Source organism: Netta rufina, assembly GCF_964035555.1.
Source record: "Netta rufina genome assembly, chromosome: 8".
Lineage (NCBI taxonomy): Eukaryota > Metazoa > Chordata > Aves > Anseriformes > Anatidae > Netta > Netta rufina.
In genome coordinates, this window is record NC_140131.1 from 9,913,808 (window position 1) to 9,932,132 (window position 18,325).

Consider the following 18,325-nt stretch of genomic DNA (forward strand, 5'->3'; position numbering starts at 1 on the left):
AGCAGCTGCCTTGCTGAAAGGAAACAGACATAGGTAACGGGGACCTCTCTTAGAGCCAAAAAGTTAGGAAGTTGCTGTTTATGTTCTGAGATGAATGTTTATAGCATGGCAAACCAAGTCTCTAGCAATATCTTTTTGAAACTTTAAAGACCCTACATTTTTAAAGTCTGAAGCCTTGGGATGTGCTTCAGATTTCTTCTATCAAAGTATCGTTAACTTTTTTGGTCACAGTAACTTAAGGAAAAAAAAAATAAATCTAAATCTGACTGTTAGGTACTTGTATGTAAATAAAATCTGTTATTTCAATAGCTTTGTCCAGGACTGTGTAGACCTTGTGCTTTTGCTTGTTCCTATACAGCTTGCAAATGATTTCTAGTGTATCTTTTAGTCCTTTTCAAATGAAGGTTTCTTTATGAACTTACTGTAGTGCAGGCGCAGCTCCCTTCATCTCTTTTGATAGCTCACAACAGAATTTTAAAAACACTTATCAACACATGAGCTATACTCGGTCTTAGTTTTTCAGTCTTCATGGTATGTAGAGTCATGTATAGTCTACAGACTGCCAGTTTCAGTTTTGCTGTAACAGTTTACTTAGGCTCTCAGTTTAATTTACAAAAAGTTTCTGAGAGTGCATTCAGCCAATGTGGATTGATGCTTGTTGACCAGCTCTACCTCATACTTTCCCTGTGCTGTGCAAGGCATCATATTGTTTCATGTTCAAAGCTGGCTCCTTTTTCCCATGGATTCATCCTGTTAAGAGGAGTACAGTGTGTCTCTCTTCAACTTGAGAGATTCACATGTGAAAGGCTTAATGTATCTGACACTTTCCAGCTTGCAGAATTGAAGAGACCCATTCCTGTGCCATTGATCCTCATCAAGAAGTACGGGTAGCTCTATAAGCAGCCATAACCTTATGAAGTATTAACTGGAGGATGGTAGATTGACCAATGATGCTGTTGGGGGGGACGGGTGTCTGCCTCAACTATATTTTTGGAAAGGTTGCATGAAAAAGAAGAAGAAAAAATTCTACTGATAAAAGTTAAAAGCAATCCCAGCTCCTCTGCATGTGCCAGTGGGTGCAAAATTAAATCTGAACGTGGTGTATGAAATAAGTAAATTAATTACTAGACTGCTCAAAGTAAGATGTTAAAGTTTGTAGACCAGGGAGGGTTGAGCTGGTGTTTGGAAAATACCACACTGCTTAAACCTTATGCACTAACTTTGAGTCCATGAATTATTTTGTAACACAAAAAACCCTCTGAGACTGCGAAGTTATTTCACAGAAGACAAAGTACATATTCTTTACTTTGTTTATATTATTTTCCTTGGGAACCGAATATTTTTGTGAATTAGTTAGAAGGAAAAAAAGAGTTCAGCCCCAAACACAGCTTGATGTTCTGCACATACCAATAAAGTCCATTTAAAATCACACGAGGGGGCCTGGCTTTCAGTGATAGGAGGCAGGAAATGTAGTGTTCTGCCTTAAATTCCATCTCCACTTCATACTCGTGTACCCTGATGTTGTGGCATGCGTGGTGTGCCTGACCCTTTCATTCTTTCTCCAGCAGAATTGTAACAGGCCTCCGCAGGAGTTTCAGCTACATCTGTTTGATCTGTAGTTTGGCAATTTTGAGTGTTTAAATGTCATAAGTCAGGTTCTTGAAATACATGTAAAGGACTTTATTTAAGTTTGGTGGTGTTTCCTTTTTTTTTTTTCCTGCATCCAATAGCTATTTACTTTTTTCATGAATGCAGCCAGACAAGATGGTTGGCTTTCAGTGATCAAAGACCTAGAGTTTCCAGAAAAATACTAACCAACAGAGGATTTTCACCTTAATTTTTGGGTTGCTTATCCCAAGGTAGTCCTATGGACTGCAGTCTGCTGTGGTGCAGCTGCAGTTTGACTGGAAGCTAAATGCAGCTGTACCTGGTTGCAGTACTGCTCCTGAGAACAGGAGGAAGATTTAGTTCATTAATTTTTGGCTAGAGGAAGCTTTAGTTAATTAATTTGTGTGTTTTCCTGCAGCTGTGGTTAGACCAGTTCCCCAAGATGCATCTTTTAAGGATTCATTTCTTACCATATAGACGTGCAGAATTAGAATAGTAAGCAGCAGACGTTCAAGTGGGTCCTTGCTTTACAGAAGGACGGAATTGATTCTAAAAATCTCGGCTGCAGAAAATAAAGCTGATAAAAACATTGGCTTCTGGAGGACACAAGCTGGCCTTACAAGCTCTGCCTCACGAAGTGCTTGCAGGCAGATGGGTTAAAGGAAAAACCTGCTTGGGTTGCTGGTGGCCAGGTAAGCTAAGCACACTGGGGACAGCTCTCCAGAGAATGCCAGTCCTTTTTGCAGTTCTGGCTAACCAAGGACAGAAGGGTGGGTCTCAGAAGTTCAGAAGTACAAGTACTATAATCAGAAACCCTAAAGAAATCCTCATTTAAAGACAGAAGCCAAGACTTTGGAAATACAAGTCTAACTTTAGGTACCCAGTCTGTATTTATGCGTGCAGGTGGCTAGATCAGAAGTGATGAGCAACCGGTTGTTTCAGTGAGAACTTGCGAATGTGCAAGCTTTTGAATTCCAGTCATTTTCTTAAAAGCCTGTGTATGGGGTTAAGAGCTCATGGTTAAACTCTCGCTTTCAGCAACGCAGGCTTCAAGTTGTTTTTTTTTACACTCCCAGGAAGATGATTGACTTGTTTTGTCACTTCTGAGCCTGTAACAGTGTGTTATGAACCTTTTTTTATTTATTATTTTGAGATAGATGCCTCCAAATATTCTGTGTTCTGAGGAAGGCTTGCTAAATATCCTGCTGGTGGTAACCTCTTCCTCCTTCTTAGAATGTTTCAGGGATAGGAGAAAGTAATATAAAAGGCAGATAAATATTAAACTGGAGACAGCAAGCTGCATTGTCTCTTTCCCTTTCTCTCTTCCCTTCCCTGTAGTTGTGTGTGGGGGGTGTTGTGTGTTTTTTTTTTGTATTGGTGTTTTAACACTAATTTTAAACCTACTGGTCCATTTACCATTGTCTCTAGCAAAAAAAAAAAATAAAAAAAAACATTCTTTAACTGTAACTCCTGCCATTCCTGTATTGTTACTTTCTGGTATCTTGGAAATATGTTTAGGTTAATTCATAAAGCTTGCATATTCTCACTCTTATTATGGGGGAGGAGAACTGAATATTGTCTTGAGGACTAGATTTTCTTGTTACGTGTGCATATAAAGACATGAAGTTCAATTAAATATTGTGATGCTGGCTCTTTAACATTTTGCCTGGGATTTTTTTCCCTTGTATATATTTTTAGTAAGTTCAGTTTCTAGTGCTTTCTCTTCCTTTCCTTCCTCTCTCACCCTGGACCCCAGGAAGCATACTCTTGAATTAACAAGTGTGTTGTAATTTCACTTCCTTCATTGCACTTCACTTGTCAGTGATTGGGACCATTCAAAATAGGGTTGTATGAGAGAGTTTTTAAGGTTTGCCTTTGCACAGCACTGTTTATGGGGGATCCTGATGCATTTTGTAATTCCTGATGAAGTGGCTGTTTACATTGGAGGGCGCTCATTGTGGCACAGCTGGAGCGTTGAGGCTGGGAAAAGCACTCTGAAACAGCTCAAAAACAGTATTTTTGGGCAGAATTCAAACAAAGTTTGCACCTTGAGGGGTTGTTGTGTACAGTAACTTGGAGTCAGTAGCTCCTTGGAGCTATTTTTACAGACTTACATAAAGCAAACAGGTTATTTATCTGGAATTTTGCAGGCATATATTCCATGGGCTGATGCTGCTCGTATCTTTGTGGGGAAGGTGAGAAAAATCTTATTTAAGTAAGAGGCTTCTTGTCAAGGGCTACAACATGTTTCCAGGCAGAACCAAGTGCATAGCGTGTTTGATATGGGGCGAGCTTTCTGCTCTTGAACACAAGTGTTACTGTCGAGATGCCGTTTCTCTTGCCGGTGTCAGCAGCAAGGTACTTTCTCTTCTGTGCCTGTGTGATAATTTATGCCGTTGCTAGCTCGCCGTATCACAGATTGTCATTTGCATTGAAACCAGCCTGTGCTTAGGATCCGAGTGGTGTGACTTCAGCTGACAAATGTGCCGTTCTGTGTTAGGCCTTCTCTGCTTTCTGTTTTTCCTACTAATATAATTGCAGGAAAAGTGGTTATCAAGGTCGGTTTGCATAGATATAGTGGGAGTGTTTTCCGGTTCCAACAAAATAAATTTAGTTCCTGAAGTGTTTCAAACCTGGGTATGAGTAAGCGAATGCCCATAAACCTGACTTTGTTAGTGTGGGTTGAGTAGTGCCTTGCTGCGATGTGCCTGCAGTTGAAGTCTCACAGCAATCTGTTTCTAGAAGCAGACAAGCAAACGAGTGTTCAACTTTGATTGAAAGGAATGACAGAAAGGGATACACTGTGCTTGCTGACCATAAGAGCTGCTGGACAGAGCAGAGAATAAAGGAGGATGGAGCTTGCCATGTTTGTTTCCCTGCCAGCCCTTAAACGTTCGGAATGCCACAGATGGGTTTTGTGAACGCTCCTTCCCGAGTGGTGCGTGTTAATTCTTGGTTGCCCTATAAAACGAGCTGTGCCTGTACAAGCCTTTTCGGAAGGAGGCGACAGTGGATCCGTCGCTGCAGCACCTGACACAGCCCGGGACGTGGGGTGAGGCCTGCTGCGCTTCGTGGCTTCTGGGCCTGAGCTCTGGTGGTAACCGTGCGGTGGCAACTGCATGAAGAAGCTTGCCCTCTCTCCGAAGAATAGCTGACACCTCTTAAAGCAAGCTTATTTTTATGCTGTAACAGTTAACGCTTTTAAAGAAAAAGCAATTTAGTTCTTTAGTCAAAATATGCACTGGTTGGAAAGCAGAAGAGAGATTTACTTTAGGCTACGGACTCTTTTTCCCTTCAGTTTTCAGCAACTGAGGAGTGGGAAAGAAAAGTGCCCTTTGGAAGAAGAACTGTGTTTTTCTATTATTTTAATCAGGCCGTTCTGCATAGCCACTTGAGACCTTCTGGTCTCTCATTAAAAAGTTTTGAGCTTTGTTCTGCAATGTGCTCGCTTCACCTGCATGTTCTGACCATGTCCACATGGTGTTATTTTCCCAGGCAATATCAATTCACCTGCTGTCCAAGAATACAGCCCAAATTAAACATCCAACTTGTTCTGCTTTAACATTTATTTTGTTAGGTGCCATCAATGTGTTAGGTGCTCAGTGGAAACGGAAGGTTACTGCTCAGAGGCGGTTGGCCAAGGTGGTTTTGTAGACCTTTAAACTGGCCGCTTCCTAAGCAGAGGTGTGTGAACAGACTTCAAAACCAATTAAATTTAATCTGGTTAGCAGTCTCAGTGTACCAACTTATATCTCATACGGTAGTCCTGAACATACCGATACTGTTCTGGTTCCAGTTTCGTACAGTTGAAGCTGATGAGACCAGATGGGGGGAAATTAGGAAATTTCCAGGCCTCCCCCTGTAGCTGATCATGGCATCTGGGGCAGAAGGACATTTGTTGTTATTTTGCTTGCTGGTCTCCCTTTGGAGACTCTCCGCAGTCACTGTGCAGTCTGGCCTTTGCTCTGACATCTCCCTCCTTCTCTCGCCTCCATGCTGAAGGTGTCACACGGCTCTAGTTTCTCTTTATTCCTGCTTCTCTGCCTGTTTTCTTCGCTGAGCTTCTCCACCATATTCGTCCTCTGTCTCAGTATTTGTCTTGCAGTGTTCAGTTCCCCAGAACTCATTCTTTGCTTAACCTCATTTGGTTTGTCATCTTAAATGCATTCTCCACTCCTACTTTTCTTAACCACTTACTGCATTGCCTTTGTCAACATTTGGGCCACCGTAGAGGGGTGTCTTGTGGTTATTTGTTGCTTTTTAAACAGAAGGCAGTGACATTTAAAGCAGAGTAAATAGTAGGCCAACTTTTTCTGGCTTTCCTGTGCAGTATCTGGTGACTGACACTAGACCTAAAACAGCATTAGTTTTCAAAATAGTGTTGAAAACTCTTTTCAGCTCACTTCCTTCTTCCCCCTCAGACTTGGTGATGTTTGGAGTCTTTGGTTTTGAGCTCCAACTGCTGGAATCATGTGGATCTGATGTCTTGTCTTTGCAAGCTTCTAGTTGTCCTATTAGTGTGTTCAAGACTTTATTTTGAAGGCTGAAAACTGAAGGTTCAATATTAATCTCTTGAAGTTAAACATGTAATGCCATGTGCAAGTACCATTACATTTTGAATTTAATTCCCCTTCTCACACTTGAGTCTGATAACATGACTGCAAGTGTTTGCAAGGAAGCAGTCCTATTATCCTATCCCTAGGTGAAAATGTTTCCAATGACAGTTGTGTGAGAAAGGGTTATACTGCTGCTTTTGCCTTTTGCTGCATTAAGTGATGATACCTGAAGCCTCTACAAAGCTGTCTGATCTAGGAAGCACCCACGCTTGGCTGGGCATCTGGGTAACTTGTCCTTCAGAGATGCTACTGGCCTCTTTCCTCATAAGGTTTGGGAGAGATGTAACTTGCAGCTTTGCTGAACTTCCATTCTAGCAACGAAAGCACATAGCTCATACCACGGATAATCTTGAAGACAGAGTGTTTTTGTGACCTAAAATGCCACAGTCTTTTAAACTGTAGTTGAATCTGCTATGCAGAGCTCTTGTAAATATAAAAATAACCTGGAGTGGTTACTTTTAGACTCTGGCAACCAAATAACCTGACTGTTGGTCTCCTGTTGCATGACAAAAAGCTAGCAGTGGGAATAATGGGTGGCTGTGTCACTGCAACTTGATAATACAGAGTCTGAGAAGCTCTGAACACTGTGCCATTTAGCTGTGAGGTCTCTCTATGACACGCAGCGTCCTTTGCTTCCATTCTTGTAGCCTGATCAGATCTCTCCTCCAATTGCTTGTGTGCTTACGCAATGCCCGTTGTTGTAGCAGAACAATGCTGTGAGATGGTGTGTGTGCTGTAACCTTACTGGGTTTTGTCTGAAAGTACCAGCCCTGAAATGTCTCAGGGACAAAATAGAATCCAGTATTCTCTAAGGGAGAGGTGCCCTTGCTATCCTTTAGGATATTCTTACCACACAGAGCTGTTTGTGCTATTAAGAGATTGAGAACAAGCATTTTTCTTTCAGTTGCAGCGGCAAATAGAAAATAATCTTTGCAATTTTGTGTCTACACCGAAAAGGCGTTGTTGAAGGGCTCTGAATAAAACCAGCCATTAGGCAGGCTGTGTGCATTACCAGCCTGAATGATCGGAGGAATTGGGTTACTTCTGTGACACTGGGGGCACACTGACCTCTGGGTGGCACTTGCCTTAGGGACAATTCAGGACTCTGCACGCAAAGGTTACCTGCTGGCCAGCTACCATCTGAGATCAACAAGTCTTACATGCTGCCTATAGGAAAATCGTAGATTGCCTGTTTGCTTGATGATTAGCCTGCTATGCATCGTAGAAGAAATTAGAGCCCCAACTGGAGCTCTCCTCTCTAGTAAATGAGATCTGAGGGCCTCCTGTCAGAAACTGCTGGGTTGTGTCTGTGCTAGAATCAGGTTTGGAGCTGACTTCTGCAGCTCGTGCATCTGCATCCTCTGTGTACATGTATCTGTTGTTTTTACCCAGCCTGTGCTAGAATGCAGTCCTTGTGGTTAAGACAGGTGAATGACCTTGCAAGCTAATTTGCCTGGAAAAGTACTGGGGGAATAGATATTAGATGTACTTAACTAATACGGGAGCAATGGATTGAATCAGGAGGCTTACTTAATTGAAACGGAGAGCATGAGGATAGTCAAAATAGCAGGTAGCTATCATTGTCATATCTCGGTATGTATTTCAATGCTCTTATGGGGTGCTTATTTTATTTATTAGCACTTCTGGAGCACTTGTTGTGGTATTGCATAGCCCTAACCAAAACAAAAAGCCAGGTCAGTGATCCCCTTCACCCTTGGATTCTCTCGTGGATGAATTAGAGTATGGCAGTGTTAAATGTATGGCCTGTTACTGCCCAGAGAGGTGAAATGGTCTGAGGTGGTCAGGAAGCATCACTTCAGAACAAGGGGTTACTGAGCGAGATGTTTTTTAGGGCTTTTGTTCCAAGTTGGTCAATATTGTTTTGGTTGGAGCATAACTGCCTGAGAAGTACCATTTGCACGCTTCAAAGGAAAGCCAATGATTTATATGAAATTAATGTAGAGATCTCTTATTCTCTATTCTTTTCCTTAAGTGTGCTAGCATTTTGTGATTTAAAAATAAATTTTTAAAAATTTATATTGAGCAATGTTTTTTCTTGAGTACTGTAAGGTCATCTGGCTCCCTTAGGGCTTCAAGTAAAAGCACTAAGAAAGATCAAAGTTGGAAAAGCTCAAAGCAGCATTATTTCCAGCCCCAGGTCAGGTTGGCTGCGGCTACGTCTAGTTGAATCTTGAAAATCTCCACGGATGGTGATTACATAGCCCTGGGTGGCCTGTTCCAGATCTGCTCCGCTCTCCTGACACACGACCTCGCAGCACGAGGGCCAGGTTGTTTTGGGTCCCTGGCTTGAGCCGGCCTGGGATTTCTTGGTTCCAGTGTATTCGTGCAATCAATGCCCTCTCCCAAACCGGGTAAAGCTGTGCCAAACATTTGATGTTATCGTTAGTGTGTGAAGTCTTGTTTGCTTTGATTGCAGAGAGGGACCAAGAAGGCATTTTATTTTGCAAAATGATATGCACTGAGCACAAATTTCTGAGCAATTATCTCTACTTTAGCACAAAAGAGATTAGTTCTGATAAAAAAAAAAAAAAAAAAAAAAAAGAAAAAAAGTTATGCTACTTAAGGACAGGACATTTCAAAATATTGGTCATGTTCTCTAGAATTCAAGAGCTTTCCTGCACCCTTTCTCCTGCTGTTAGTCTAATGCAAAAGATAGGAAACAGGGTCTTGAAGTGGTAGCAAGAAGCTGAAATTGCTAAATATTGAAGCATTTCCTAGACCCAGGCCCCTTTATGAGATTGCCTCCTTTGATATAAGAAGGTAGTTGGTATCTGCTTGAAAATCTGGCCCAGGCTGGAGCTGTCAGCTGCCTCTGATGAACATTTGAATACGAGGAAGTATGTCTTCTACTTGCCCTTTGCCTGGGTGGTTGCTCAAGGGCGAAAGGTAGATGCACAGCACTGTGATGAGGGCAAAGGTTCCTATCTAGGAGGAGAAAAATGCTGAGGGAGAGGATGCCTTTTGCCCCCTGTCCCCAAGCGCTCAGCGTGTGCTTCCCAGCTTGTCCAGCGAGGGCTGGGAAAGGATTCGGCAGAGCTTCTGCGAGAGGAGGACGAGAGAGGTCGTGTCCTGGGTTACCAGTGAGACGTGCAGCTCACAGGTGAGCCTGGTTCCCAGGGGATGTGGGGTGTAGCTGAGGGGAGTGCGGGAGGTGAGTCTTGACCCACACGCCAGCAGAGGCTGAGCCTCCGTGTGCCCTTTCCTGCCTAGAGTAGTGTGGGGAGCTCAGCTACATCCAGGCTGCACGGAGTGTGGTTCCTGTTTGCCTTCTGCATCTGAGACACAAAGAAGTCCAACAAAATACAGCTGAATTCACAGTTTCAGAAATAACGGGCTGCATTTACAGTTTCAGCTTTAACAAGATGATGGTGGCACATGCAGAGCCTCGTAAGGGAGTGTTGGAGAACCCTCTGTGACAGAGGAGCGCAGCTGGTGCAGCCAGCCTCAGTGCTCTGTGCTTGGACCAGGCTTGGGAGGCAATTATCCTGTCTGCTTCACTTGGATTTTCTTGAGAGAACTGACTGCGTTGCTGCCAGCTTTCCCTTCTGGCCTGACCTAGTCTCTCTGCTTTGTGGCTAACAAGGGAGCGAAACCAGAAGCTGCTCAGACACAGCACAGAAGTTATTGTGGCATAAGGGATCTATACATGAAGCACAAGTCCACTGCTGCTTTAATGATTATTTGAAAAGCAGTGGAGCTGCTGTGTCTTAACCCAGGATTACATTACTTAGCACTGTTTGGCTGATGATTTGTTTCACAGTCTCTTATAGCATTTATCGTAGAGTTAGTGCATGTTCCTTCTCCTGAGGGTTTCCATTTGATGTAGTACTGAGTGCAGTGGGAGTCAGGTTGCTGATTAGGGCTTGTAGATACAGCAATAAAAAAGCATAACTTACAGTAACATATTGTGATGTTTTTCTTTGCTGCTGCTTCAGTTTAGGGAATTGATATCTGGGAACTCGATCCGGCTCCACGACCTACATTTGGATACTTAGCCCTCTCCTTGTTTTGTTCTGCCCGAGAGCCAGCTCTTCATCTTTTTTTCATTTACGTTCCTCACACTGAAATGAGAGGGTGATATTATGTTGTATGTGTTTCTGAAGGGTCTATTTCAATACCAGCATTTAAGTATTATTAGTTGATGCAGTGGTAGCTGTTGCATGTATCTTTAACATGAACGTATTGGTAGAGGTGGGGAAGGGAGATGTTCTCAGCCTCTCGTGGTCTGCAAACTTCCTGCCTGCGTAGCCTTAAGGGAAAAGAAAGTTTTTAGTGTACATGTATAGTTGAGCTGAAGATGCTTGTATAATGATGAATCTTACATTCCTGATTATATCTGAAATTAATCAATTACAAATGTTGTTTTGTCTTTTCAGTACATCAACTATGGTAACCTGGAGCAGCTATTAGACAGTAACCAGCATTTGCCCTGGACAGTGAGGGTGAAATTGGCTTATGACATTGCTATGGGAATCAGTTATCTTCACTATAAAGGCATTTTTCATCGAGACCTTACATCCAAGGTACCGTCTATAAAATGAAGGGAACTTTTAAATGAAGGTACTATAACTGATTGTTTAGTTCTTTCTTCTCCTTCCAGCAGAGAAGCACTGTTATATAAAGTGTGATCTGAGACACTGTGAGAAACAAATTCAAATACAGCTTATAGGTTTAAAATCTTTCTCAAAACATGCTGATAGTTTGTATGGGAACTGAAGAAATAATTATCCTGAAGGAAGGTCATTCCTTAAATGAGTTCAGGTTAGGATTTCTCAGAAACCAGCTGCAGAGTGTTTTGTTCTGAATTACGGTTCAGTAATCTATTACAATCCCTGGATAATTTAGCATAACAATTGAATATTTGAAACAGGACAATCATACAAAGATCCCAAGTTGAGGAGATGCACTTTAAAATCTTATTTTTTTTTATTTTTTTTTTTCCCCAACACATTTCACAAATCTTCCTTCAACAGGAAGAGTGGCTGTTCTTTACTAATTCACAGTACTGTTTTATATTTCTTCCATTTCTATGCTCAGTAAGGCCAAACCAATTTACCTAATTTTTTTTCAGAGGTCTTATAAGGATTGAAAAAGAGAACAAGTTGGTTAGAAAAGAAGGAATCTATACTGAGACTGGAATGAAGGAATCTTGTATGGGAAGGGAAAGAATTGAAAAAGAACTACTAGAATCTCTGGTGGGCTGGTTTGGAATTCCAGTTCTTGAATAGCCTAATTCAGCAATGTAACTCCGTTATATCATACAAATTAAATTCCATGCGATGAAAATTCAAACTGCCCTGATTTGTTGCTCAAACACTAATGTTGAAATGAAGCTTTCATTTTTCTGAAGTTTAATCTTAAAAATATTTAATGAGTTCCTAGTAATCTGTTGAGCGCTTTTGCTCCTGTTTGTTTTCATGCTCGCATCACAAACTAAGACTTCTCCATTGCTTCAGTGTACAGGCAAGGTACCTGTATTGGTTATGACTGCTGACATTGTCTGTCACCTATTGATGAATTTATTAACTATCCCCCCCGAATGGCATTTCAGTGGCAGAGTTTTCAATGGACTTAGATTGGTCTAAACTGCTTTGATGACAGCTTGTATGGATTTACTGGGCTGAAGGAGCTAGCTAATTCAAACTCAGCTAGAAGTGTTGACTGCTTCTAGTTTCATAGAGCTCTGTGAACAAATTGCCCCAGTATTCACACTGGATCCTTCCATCCATTGCAGCTTGTGATGAGTGCTTTGCTGTCCTGTCTGCTAATGACCCTATTTAAGCTTACTCAGGACTTGTAACATGAAAATACCCCAAAACTGTCTTAGGAAGGTTTTATTAATGTCACTTCAGCCAAAAGCGATCAGAATAAACATTATCTTAACCTAAGTGTAGCCATTTTTATTTTTTTTTAAGATTAGAAACTGTTTTATAAATAAAAACTCAGTACAGCGTGTTTGAAAATCCAAGCGACTACTAGTCTTCCATCCACTGTTTTGGGGGGAAATTATCTCAATGTATCGTTAAACAGATGAAGGACATGTGTTTAGCCAAGGGAAAAAATATTCAATGGGTAGGTGAAAGAAGTATTTAAGTCATAAAATATTTCTTTGGATGGCTTTTCAAATGAAAGGTGCTGAATTCAAGAGCGTCAAACTTAAGACAAATGCCCAGACTTGAAGGCATGTCAGTTTGTGATAGGCTCAGAAAGCTCCATTTAGGTCACCTTGGAGTGTGCAGATAAGTGCATAAAAATAACTGAAAAGATAACTTACTGTTCCCCCCTTTTTTTCAGTTTATGATGAATTTTAGCGCATTTAAGAGTGGGGAAGTAGAGTTACTGGGAAGAACCAAAGTAACTAAGGAGATCGCCTGCAGTATTTACCATAAACACATGCTGTGGTGGCCAGTCCTATGAAAATCCATTTCCTGAGCGTGAATGCCTTTATTCAGAGCTTTGCATGATTACATATCATTCTCTGGAGCTGCCCTAACAATGCTTCAATGTTATCTATTGCTAAATTGGTGTAAGCCATTGTTTAGAAAATGCAGGGGGGGGTGCATGGTTTCAGTGTACCAGCAAGCACATCAGTGGCCACAGAAAGTAGTAAGGGTTATTTTTTAAAATAAATAAATGGGGATTGTCTAATTTTTTATTTAACACCGCCACCACCAGCAGCAAGAATTTACAAGTGGTTATGCTGTGTTTGGGTGGGTCTTCGCACTAAAGGTAGTGTGTGTGTGTGTGTGTGTGTGTGTGTGTGGATAAAAGTTTGTCACCAGCTGCATTCCGGGTAGCTGGTGGTACTGTAATGTCTTCCAGTTCCTCAGTTTTATTTTTTATTTATTGAAGTGATGTACGCCCTTGCCTGTTTTCTTCTTAGGAGGTGAAGTAGATGAAACACCAGACTTTAAGCACCAGGGTACTTGTGAATTTTACTAGTGGAAATGTATTTTGTATTTGACCAGGTTTGTACTGCTGATGGGATGAGTTGCCTTCCGTTCTTACCAGTAAATAGTCAACGTTTGAGCAAGGTGAAGGAAGATTTGAGAGGCTCAGTCCCTGGGGGACAGCTTGTGATCTGGACTGGATAAGGGTAGATTCAGTAGTGTTCTGTACTGTGCTTCTTTGGTGAGCTTTAGGAATTGATGTGAGGACTTCATTAATCACATGAGGGTAAAGACAAGGATTTAGACAAAGTCAGGACAGATGCTGAGTTGGCTGGGATGAAGAGGAAGGTATTTTTCTAGAAACTTCCCTGCCTTGACTGAACTATAAACTGAGACTTTCTCTGCAGGAGTGTCAATGTATGTGTACGTGTACTGGATGCATAAAGGCTTGAAGGAAAAAGAACCATCCTCCGTCAATCTAGAACTGAAAATTGTTTTGGACAATTAGTATATGGCAGGATGATCTCTCCCTGCCTCATTGCACCACGTGGATGGTAGCAGAGCGATGTTGTTACTGCAGAAAGCCAGAGGGAGAGCACGGTGACGAGCAGCAGATGTAGGTCAGTATGGTCGATGTGGCAGCCCCCAGGGGATGTCAGGCCTGACACCACACTTGTGCCCTTCCTGCTGCCCCGCTGTCACAGCGGGAGAGCCTGCTGGAGGAGAGGGCTGGCTGGGCAGCTGGCATTCACCTGTGTTGTGGGGTTGTGAGCAGCTCTGCCCTCAGGGTCTGGGCACGGGCTCCTGTAGCTGATCAGCGTGGTCTGCCCTGAGTGACAGCAACAGCCCAGCTTGGGTCTGTCAGGGGGTCGGGCTGGATGGATTGGCTCTTCCCAGCCTGCAGGTGGTAGGTGTGTGCCTTTTGGTTTTCCAAAATTGGGTGTGATTGAAAGCGAGGTCCTACAATCAATAGTAGGTGGTGAGCAGCTTTAAGTAAGCTCTGTTGATGATAAAAATCTATGGAGGAATTCTGATCTCTAGGCCAATATACATGTGTGTGTGTGTGTGTGTGTGTATTCCTGCCAACATAGGCTTTCACTTCACAGTAAATGCGTAATGCCTTGCCCTTCTTTCACGGAGAGAAGAGTAGGCTCAGTTAAGAATCATGTGTGTAAGCAGTCACTGTGGACTACATGATATAAGGTAAACTCACTGCCTTCAGGCTTGGAAGTGACATCCCCTCACTCCCTACCTTGTGTGCTGTTTTAGTGTTCAAAACAGAACAAACCCCAAGCAATGAACAGAACCTTTGTCTGACCAGTCTTCTACTTGCTGCTGCTTCTGTAAGTCCCCTTTGTGCTAGCCTGAGCTCTCGCCTGGATATTTTGCACAGCACAGGAGGGTTTGCACTAAAAAAAAAAAGCTGTTACAGTTTATTTCTAATGTTAACACTAAACTTTTAGTGGTACTTTGAGACCAAAATGGAGCCTGTCCCTTAAACTTACTGGTTTTAGTTATAAAAACATGTACAGTATAGTAAACTTCCTGTTGCACATTAAGTTGTCAGTGGTGTTTCTGCTAAGACATGGCTTTTTAAACACAGATGATGCATTTAAGTATTTTAATTCAGTAACAGTCATCAGAGGATTGCAAATGACACATCAGGAGTACATCAGGAGTATGTCTCCTTTCTAGAGTGCAGTAAGATCTCTGAGGAGTCCAGCTCGTGTGTCATAAAACAAAACGATGAGGTTTCTTCATCTAAGCAACTTATTTTTAACTCTGAAACTTTTCAGTCTATTTTCGGTTTTGTTTGTGTAAAAGGGAGAGTAGAATATTGCATTCATCTTAGCAGGATTATGCTGTGCAAAGCAGATGTTAAGCTGCTGTAACACACAAAGGGGGCTTTATGTGCTTTCACATCTGTCTCTGCATAAACAGCTCCGTTAACTCTTCAGGCCTCGTGTACAGAACTCCCTGCTTTTATTAAGAGGCTGCCTCAGGAAGGACCGATGGGGTCCCCGTTTTGGGGAGGAGAAAACATCAAGAACCCAGCTGAAGTCAAATACTGCCCTCTGTGACCGTCTGAGCTGCCAAAGGAAAGAATATCCCTCTTTATGTAGAGGTCCAAGGAGAAAGCTTGAGAAGGTCTTCGTGTTTTATTGCCTTGCAGCTTATACAAACAGTGCACTAGTAAGTCAGACAAGTTTTCTTAAAGCCCGTGTTGTAAAGCTGCTTGACGTTTCGTCTCACTGGCAGATTTTGAAGCTGTCCTTTATGCTAGAGAGGAAATTGAACTCCCGTGTCTCTGTGCCAAATTCCAGCAATTAAACTAATTACTGAATTGATGCACTTTTTTTCTTTTTTGTATAAACTGGGAAGTGTAAATTTGTCAGCAGAAACAACGCGTTATGCTCTGTGTTTTTCCTACTAAAATATCACCTCTAGCTTAAATTTTCAAGTTATTTTCAACCTTTCGCTCTCTAATGGAGCTCTGTCCCTTTTTTGATCCTGATTTATCTTGGTAGCAGAATGTGAATGCTTAAAAATGTCTCTCTGTTTGCACATAACTACCAGTTACCACCTGCTGTAGGCTGTGTACGTCTCCCTTTCATGAATTGCATTCTAAATCTGGTGACTGAACTGTCCGTGTTATGAATTTGGTGCAGTGCTGGGTGACAGCTTTACAAGGATGGGAAGGCTGGTGGAGGAGCGTGGTGGTGCTGGCAGTCCTCCTTAGAGCACTTGGAGACACTCAGCACAGTGAAGCATCGCCACCTGCAAAACTTTCTCCTGAATGAGCACTATGGACTTGAAAGGTGACATCTAATCACGCTAGTATCTACACAAAGGCTGTCCTACTGATTTTGGTTCCAAGAAATTGATACTTAGCTACATCAAAATTTGCACCAGTTGAATTAAATTGGTTTAATTTTGCGACAGTGAGCGCTTAAAGCGATCCTGGTATTTTTTTGTCTGGTGCATGTCACCTGCTCACAGCTGATTTAATTGTAGGTAAAAAGTCATTCCTGCACTTACCCTAATGAATTCAAACTCACAGTCAGTACTTTTCATATACAGAAAAAAAGCCAGACTTCCACTAATGAAAGCAAATAGTTCAGCTTCCTTATTTACATCCTTTAACATAGTGCAGCCCCCTACAGCAGAACAATTGATGAGCATTTATAAAATGTAGCCCTGGGCTTTCCCCTGTTGCATTGGGGGGGTGTCCTGGCCTCGCTGGCAGAACCTTTGGAGCGGAAGGAGTGTGCAGGTGTGGTGGGATGTCCATGTCAGTTCTGCTTGATTTCCCAAAAGGTCTGTGCTGAAGGGGAGCCTGGCTCATCTGGGAAGGAGCTCAGAGCTGTCAGGTAGCATTACGTGGCAGCTAGATTGCCTGCTCTATTGGTTTAATTTATGTTTTATCCAGGAATAATCTACTCATGTAACGGGTCCGTGCTGTACCTGAGAGCTGCCTGGGGCTCGGGGGGGAATAGGATTGCTTGTATTCAGTCAGTAATGTGTGGATGTCAAATGGGATGTGATTGTGTGCTGCTGAGAAGGAAAATCGTCTGTCAGGTTTGTGTTGTGTTTAAGCCTTCCTCTGTTATCAAAGCAGCCCTGTAGGTTATTATGAGTCTCATGCTCAGCAGAACTGTTTCTACAGCTTTTTGGTTATATTGAAAATAGTGCTTGGTCTGAATAAAATATTTCTCTGACATCTTTGCAAAACAGGCCTTATTGGAGGAATAACCCTAATACACAGCACTCAGGTGGTGAAATGAACTCCTGCCTTCTTGCTACTCAAAATGAACAAAATGTAAACAGTTAATGCAAGATGGGAAGCTAGATTTTAAAAGTAAACTTCTTTTGAATCAGATTTTTTTTTTAAATGACAAATTATGAATCATCTTTAATTGCTAAACAACCCATGTCATAAAATAAACTGGTTTATGCACTGAAATATCAGGGTCAGCATTCCAGTACGCTATGAGAACTCTGCTGTCCTCACAGACTTGTTTCTGTGGTACGCACCCAAATGCCCAACGGCTGAATCATTTGAGTAAGATTTTTACAAAAAAAAAAAGTTTTATCCTTCTCAGTTTTAAGTCCACTTTCAGCAAGCAAATGTTTAAACAGAGGCGAGCTGAATGAATGTGCTCTTTGATAGGAGATAACAAAGCCCATAACTGAGAAGCTTTGCTGCTCTTTGGGCAAGCGCAGTTGCTTTAACTTTGTCCACGTTTATGAATCCCCAAAGTAATTGCACTTATTACACTTGAGTCATGCTAAACAAATAGAACTTTGCACCTCGGGAGGCTTGGATGCCTTTTCTTTACGTGATTGCAAGTGTGTCTCCCTTAACCTTTTAATTGGCAGGAGGAAAACTCACTGCGTGGCCTGAGCCGCAGCCATCTCTGAATCTGTCAACAGCGGTGACCTGAACTTGATCTTTTAGACAAGGGACTCGCTTTCCTTGGTAGCTGCATTGTACAGACATGCCAATACTCTGGGGTCAGTGAGGGGCTTTTGTACAGCCAAGCACAATAAAGGCAGAAAGTGTTTCCTGCTGTTCAGCTAATTAATGCAGGGTACCACCATGGAGGAGTCAGCAGTGGCTTTGCCGCCTGTCGCTGCTATTGTACCGCCTGCAGAAGGCTGTGGAGTAGGGCATGTGTAAGGGAGTGAATTCTGTCTTGCCCCACTTTTTATAGGACAGAAAAACTTAGGGAGTCAGCTTTTAATTCATCTGTTCAGAAGGGAAAAAATGTACTGGAATGGTCAAATCATATGTCAGAGTTGTAAATAAAAACAACAAATATAAATTGGTAATACCCTGCATGTGATGTGAGGCTGCCAGACCAGAATTATTTGTGTGTCCTTAAATTGCCCTCTCCCCTGACACTGGAGGGGGCATATGAAAGGAAAAGATTGACAGCTTTTTCTTATTATTGTTTTCGCTTAAATCAGGTTTATGGTGTACTGTGGAATAAAGAATTTGATTTTGAGACTTTAAAAGCATGTGTGACTCTGCAACATCTTGCATTTTCTGATGGTAATCCGTTGTAAAGCAGAAAGTTTCTTTTAAGTAACTAATATAGCAAAATATACACAAATATACACAACCATTGTTCTGATAACCTTGTATTCTGGTCAGGTTCAGAATCTGAAAGGAAACTGAAGGTGTCA

General features: G+C 42.0%; 1 protein-coding gene across 2 annotated transcripts in view; it reads left to right on the forward strand.

Annotated features, from left to right (window-relative positions):
• TESK2 (testis associated actin remodelling kinase 2) overlaps positions 1-18,325 on the forward strand; it is a 76,117-nt gene that overhangs the window by 41,571 nt on the left and 16,221 nt on the right. For both annotated transcript variants that reach the window (XR_014618673.1, XM_084291235.1), the window contains exon 5: positions 10,622-10,768. Coding sequence is in view for 1 of the 2 variants with exons in the window: in XM_084291235.1 (XP_084147361.1) it covers positions 10,622-10,768 (147 nt within the window). In the remaining variant the exon portion in view is untranslated. The remainder of the gene's footprint in view (positions 1-10,621; positions 10,769-18,325) is intronic.